The sequence below is a fragment of the Cupressus sempervirens genome, chromosome 7, assembly GCF_028749045.1.
Source record: "Cupressus sempervirens isolate cs-2001-9-10 chromosome 7, ASM2874904v1, whole genome shotgun sequence".
In the NCBI taxonomy this organism is placed as follows: Eukaryota; Viridiplantae; Streptophyta; class Pinopsida; order Cupressales; family Cupressaceae; genus Cupressus; species Cupressus sempervirens.
In genome coordinates, this window is record NC_143124.1 from 706,605,968 (window position 1) to 706,611,764 (window position 5,797).

The 5,797-nt window shown below is 33.2% G+C and overlaps 1 protein-coding gene across 2 annotated transcripts; it reads left to right on the top strand.

Moving 5' to 3' along the window:
• The first annotated feature begins 1,641 nt into the window (after positions 1-1,641).
• Positions 1,642-4,509, top strand: LOC149549174 (uncharacterized). 2 transcript variants are annotated; one of them, XM_089794873.1, is made up of 4 exons: positions 1,642-1,791; positions 1,879-2,257; positions 2,560-2,706; positions 3,714-4,509. In XM_089794873.1, the coding sequence occupies exons 1-4, from the start codon at positions 1,752-1,754 to the stop codon at positions 4,198-4,200; spliced, it is 1,053 nt and encodes a 350-aa protein (XP_089650999.1). In that variant the 5' UTR covers positions 1,642-1,751; the 3' UTR covers positions 4,201-4,509. The 2 variants fall into 2 exon arrangements, with proteins under 2 accessions (XP_089650999.1, XP_089650998.1); XM_089794872.1 differs by having other exon boundaries at positions 1,642-2,257.
• The last annotated feature ends 1,288 nt before the right edge of the window (positions 4,510-5,797 follow it).

Here is a 5,797-nt window from a genome sequence, read left to right on the forward strand (position 1 = left end):
GCCACTCCTTATGAAATATGGGTCAATGAGTTTGACTAAAATACTCTACATTTGAATCTAGATAGCATTATCATAAGTTATCATTATGATCTTACAACAAAACAAACTTGAAGATGTAATAAATTCGAAATCCGCCTCACATTTTACATCATATTTGTAGGACTTTGAATCTTGCTAGATAGTGTAATTAATTGGACTCTAGTCCTTAACTCTGAATCGAAAATGCATCACCGTGCTCCTATAGCAAAAAAAATTCATTGATTATATAAATTCTGAACTCATCTCAACAAGTTTATATCATACTTTTTGAGTTTGATTTTTGGTATGAGGCATAATCAATTGAACTTAAGTCCTTGACTCTCAATGAAAAAGCCATCATCATGCTCCACTAGCAAAAAAGGCTAGTTGATGATTAAAAGGTCTAATTTCCCCCTCATTCCTCAGTGCATTAAGATGCATATTGTACCAACATCACATTAAAGGGAAGAGACCCAGTAACAGTTAAGGGGTCCAATGACCGTGAGGGTTTTGTGATAGATACCCCCCAATTACCACTTTTAAAAAGCCCCCAAAAATGATAACACATGTACTAATAACTGATCATATTTTAGCTTTCTTGGTTGCTGAGTGGTCCATTTGTGGCACAAGTACATTACTTTTTTGAATAGCAACTATTTGGGGGTGAACATAACAAGTATGGGCCAAGTGTTTAAAATGATACTTTTTGACTACTTTGCACTCCACAACCTCTTCACTTTAAGCTCTTCAATCACCTACGGCGGTGCACTCAAAAAATTGGCATAATTTGACTTACGATTTAGAAAATCTAGAGACATGAAATTAGCGTGAGGTGAGCTGCTGAATCTCGTCCTCTACATTTTATAAAAAAGTTTATCCAATTTTTTATTATAAAAAATGGGACTAATTCATTCTGCTGTCCACTTATAGCTCGGATTCTTTTTCATTTAAAGCCTTAGAAAATGGCAGGAATTTCCTACAGCTTACCAATTTTCGAGCAGATTCTTAGTCGCATGGCTATGGACGAGTTGACTTTGAACAAAGCAGGCAGACATCACCATCTGTCCACAAGTCAACACGTTAATTGAAAATTAGGTTAAAACCATCAATCGAAAAAACATGAGTACATCTCTGTTTTGGTATCTTGAATCCGGAAACTCTCATAAATCACAGCAGCGGCTCAGATTCATTTCAGAGAGCTTGGTGGGCATCTGAACCATCCCTCAATTTGAGTCAGTCTGCAAAGAATTTCCATGGTTATGGTGAATTAGGTGGATTATTTCATGTAGATTTGGAAAGTTTTTCAGATCCCAACAAATTGAGACAAAGATACAAACATCATTAAGTGCGAGGGAGACCCATTGTTCGAATCTGGCAGGTCAACTGTTTGCCCTCTTCTCTTTTCAAGCGAAATTTCGTGAGCCCAAAGCAAGACAAAACTCAAAAAGAGGAAAAAAATTAATCTTTTTGATCTGCATGTTTTGTCTTGTGGGCCTCTGACGCCATTAATAAATTTGCAAGTCAAAGGCTTCAATAATTAACCTCGTGTAGTTTGACAAACCATAATGTGGCAGATAATTCCACAAGATGTTCCCCATATGAAACAAATGTCATCCTTATCTCTCTTTTCATGGGCTTTTTCTTTGGCCCCTAGTTTTATACCAAGATCCTTGCTCATTCTCCTTAGCTTTCTGGTCTCAACCTTTTGAATTGGGTTTCTTCTTTTGTTCACCATGGATGACGATGTTCTTCAGAGGATGAAGGAAATTACTAGTTATGATTCTTACAAGTTTGATGATTTTTCTGATTCTTGCATGAATGTTTATGATGAATCTACCCCAAATGTTTTTGATTTGGAAGGCTGTGGAGAAGAGAGTACCTATTCAGGGCCAATTTTTCAGGACTCGGAGTCTCCATTATCAATTTATGGTGGAGAAAATCATCATAATGCTGATGTTTCAGCTGCCTCATTTGCTGATTCCTTCACCATGTTTAACTCTCTTTGTACTAAAGCCTCTCCTTCTCAGCTCAGCTTAACCTCGTGTTCCGAAAGTTATAGCTTACCAGTTTCCCCATCACCTCAAGAAAATGCAAAAAGTACATTGCCCATTTCAAAAAGACAACTTTTTGGAAACTTTGTGATGGAAAAGAATGGCCCTCCTGAGACTCAAAATTCTGGGTTTAGCTCTTATCATGGGACATCTTCTCTGGATTCCTATCGGAGTTTTCCCAGTTCAATGTAAGTATTTTAAATTATATTAGAAGTAGCTGCAGTAATAGGCTGAAGTCAAGGTTAATTATTATTGTTATTTATTGTGATTATTATTATTAGTTAAGTTCAAGTAGACGAGGCTCACACTTTACTATTGTGTTGTAAACTCTTGCCTAATTTCAATGTAAGAAAGGTCATTTTGTTATAGATTTTGAATCTTAATTTATGAACTACATATGATTCGGTTTATACGGTTCATCTTTTTTACTATACTAACATGGATTTTTGGTTTCTTGACTATGCTAACATGGGGCTGCTGTGAATTTCAGAAATGAGTTGCTGTATAGAAAATTGCATCCACCCAAAAGTGAGGCAAACTATTTACTCAAGATAAGATGCCCAGAGAATCATAAGGATGACGGTTACAAATGGAGGAAGTATGGGCAGAAGGCCATAAAGAACAGCCCCTACCCTAGGTATAGCCTTTGAATTTCTATCTGCTATATTTCATTATAATAATTAGATTGCAGATACTTTTTGAGTCTTTATAATGTTTTTTTTACTTATGATTTGATAGCTTATTTAGTATGATCTGAAATATCTGTTGAAATGAAACGCAGTTGAATTCAGAAATATTCTTTTCTTTATTAATTTCATAGTTTTCTTCTTTATGGTGATAGATTATTGAGTGTGATTTGAAAATGTTCTATAAAAAATTAAACATTGTTGAATTTAGAAATAATATTTTCTGTTTAGTTTCATTGATTAAAGTATTTTTCTTCTTTATGGTGATAGATTATTTAGTGTGATTTGGAATGTTCCATTAAAAATCAAACATTGTTGAATTTAGAAATAGTATTTTCTGTTTAAGTTCAGTGGATAACAAGAAATTCATTTTACAATCATAACATATTTTTCTGTCTTATAAGAGATCATTGAATGTGATCTGAACAGTAATAGAAATAAGAAAATCAAATTAAGAAACAATATTTTCTGTTTAACTTCATTGGTTAACAAGTTTGATCTGCTAAATGTCTTTTTCTTCTTTATGACAATATATTATTGGGTGTATTTGATATTGAAAACCAAATGCAATTGAATCAAGAAACAATCTTTTCTATTTAACTTCATTGATTAACAAGAAAGTTCATTTGTTATTAGTAACATCTTTTTTCTTCTTTATGATGGAAGATTTGTTGAGTGTGATCTGAAATATTTGATTGTAAATCAAATGCAGTTGATCAAGAAACAGTCTTTTCTGCTTAACCCAATTGGTTAACAAGATAACTCACTCAAGCATCATAACGCACTTTTCTCTTTTCCATGATAGAAAATGTATAGAAAATCAAACACAAGTGAATTCAGTAACTTAACTGATTAAACCAAAACCATTTGATCTTCATATTCTATGATGAACTATTGAATGTGATCCAAAATATTGATTAAAAGATCTAATTTTGAAAAATATTATATGAATGAGCAGGAGTTACTACAGATGCACAAGTCCAAAGTGTAGAGCAAAGAAGCAGGTGGAGAAGTGCGTTGAAGATCCCCAAACACTGACCATCACTTATGAAGGTCTCCATCTCCATTATTCTTACTCCCCATTAATGCAGATTACCCAACAACCCAACTATTCTCTTCGTCAGCCAGAAAACAACATATATGAAAGGATAATCAAGAGGAAAGCTGTGACAGAAACTATATGGAATGAAAGCTTTAAAAATTCATCCAACTCTCCTGCCATGGCAGCCGCCCATCAACAACTACAAAAAGAAAAAGATGGGCTCTTCGAATCTTTGCAAATTGGAAGAGAAAAGAGTGATATAATTATAATGGATGGAGTAGTTGAAGAAGAATATGGTGGTGGGCGTAGGGATGGATTGCTACAGGACATTGTGCCCCTTGGAATAATAAATCCCTTGTCCTCTTCTTCTTCCTCCTCCACTTCTTCATCTGCCTCTCAATAATGTCTTTGGTGGGGATTTATATGTTTATTATCAATAATGTTTTTGGTGGGGATTTATATGTTTATCAAGAGAAACTGACCCCATTTCAAATTTATAAATTGTATGAAAAGGAATCAACAAGGCAGCTCTTTTATGGACATCAAATGCTAATAATAATGTACAGCCATATTGGTATTTTGAAATATTTCATTTCATTGCTTGAATGACGTCTCTTGGAGGCATTTACACAAATAGCTCTCCTACAATGTCGATGCTTCCATAGTTTATAAGATCAAGAATAATATTATTAACAAATCTCCAGTTCTTCCATTATCAATTCTTCTTTTGTCGATCTAGATTAAGGAGCCTACAATTTTACCAAATCTTGTCTCCTTAGATAACTCATTTAATATACAATTTAAAGAAGTCAATGATAGAATTTTATACATATTTATAATCAAAATTTATCTACTTTTCAAAGCTCTTCCATGACACTGTATTAGTTTTCCATTAATATCTCATTCTCTTGGATAAGTTGTTAAAGGAAAATGTTGGGTGGTATTACAAACTAAAGCACTTATTTAATCTCACATATGAAGCATGGGTTAAACTGCAGGTTTGTTATAAGTCAAACAGAACAATCTAAATCAGAAGAAAAAACTTCATTCTCCCTGCAAAAGAGACCGTAGTTTTTATGAAGTGGGTCAGACGTCTGACTGAGAATTATCGAACATTCCAGATCTCTTAGACCAAATACATGGTATGCATGTGGAGATTAGAAAACATTCATTAATTACTGTGGTTTTCCAAGAGAAGCAAAGATTCTGAATCCAGTCATAAACGGGAGACTTGCATGCCAATGACAAACAAGGAATTCACATTAGGACCTTGTCAAACTCCTTTTATGGGGCTGATCAAACTTCTTCCAGATCTTCCGTTTATTGACTTTGCTTACTTCAAACTAATAAATTACTCACTTGGATTTATCATATTCTGAAGAATGGTTTGCATAATAATTGATTTAGATTATAATATCTCATGAGATGGATTACTTCAATATACGATGATCAGATGTTTTTATATATGTAAGTCATAAATTGATTAAATGAAAGATATTAACTTTTATATAGTTTTTTTAATTCATGGTATCATTTCATTTGTAAAGTCTTATATATTTATTCTTTTGTACTATATATAGAAGTTTGATAGTGTTTGGGGATCATATTCATATAGAGTAGTGAACATGTAACTTGTGAACTTGATATGATTGTTTTCTACACTTGTTCATCTTGATCTCTAATGCTACAAATTGTTGAAGGACTTTGAGTGGTGATTACAAACATTTTTAGAAAACCTATTGGATTGTAAGGGTCATGTTGTCCTTAGTGGAACCCCTTGAAAATTAGATGTATATTTATTGTACTTAAAAACATTCAATGATGAAAAACATGCATGCGATAAACCTAGCATGATGTGTTATGATGTGCTAATAAGAATTGCTAAAATTATCTCATAAATACTCTATCAATAAAACTCTAGCACAGTTGTCGATAACTAAATCCTAGATGATTCCCTTTGATTATTTCATCCTTAACTTAGATGAATGAACATGTCCCTT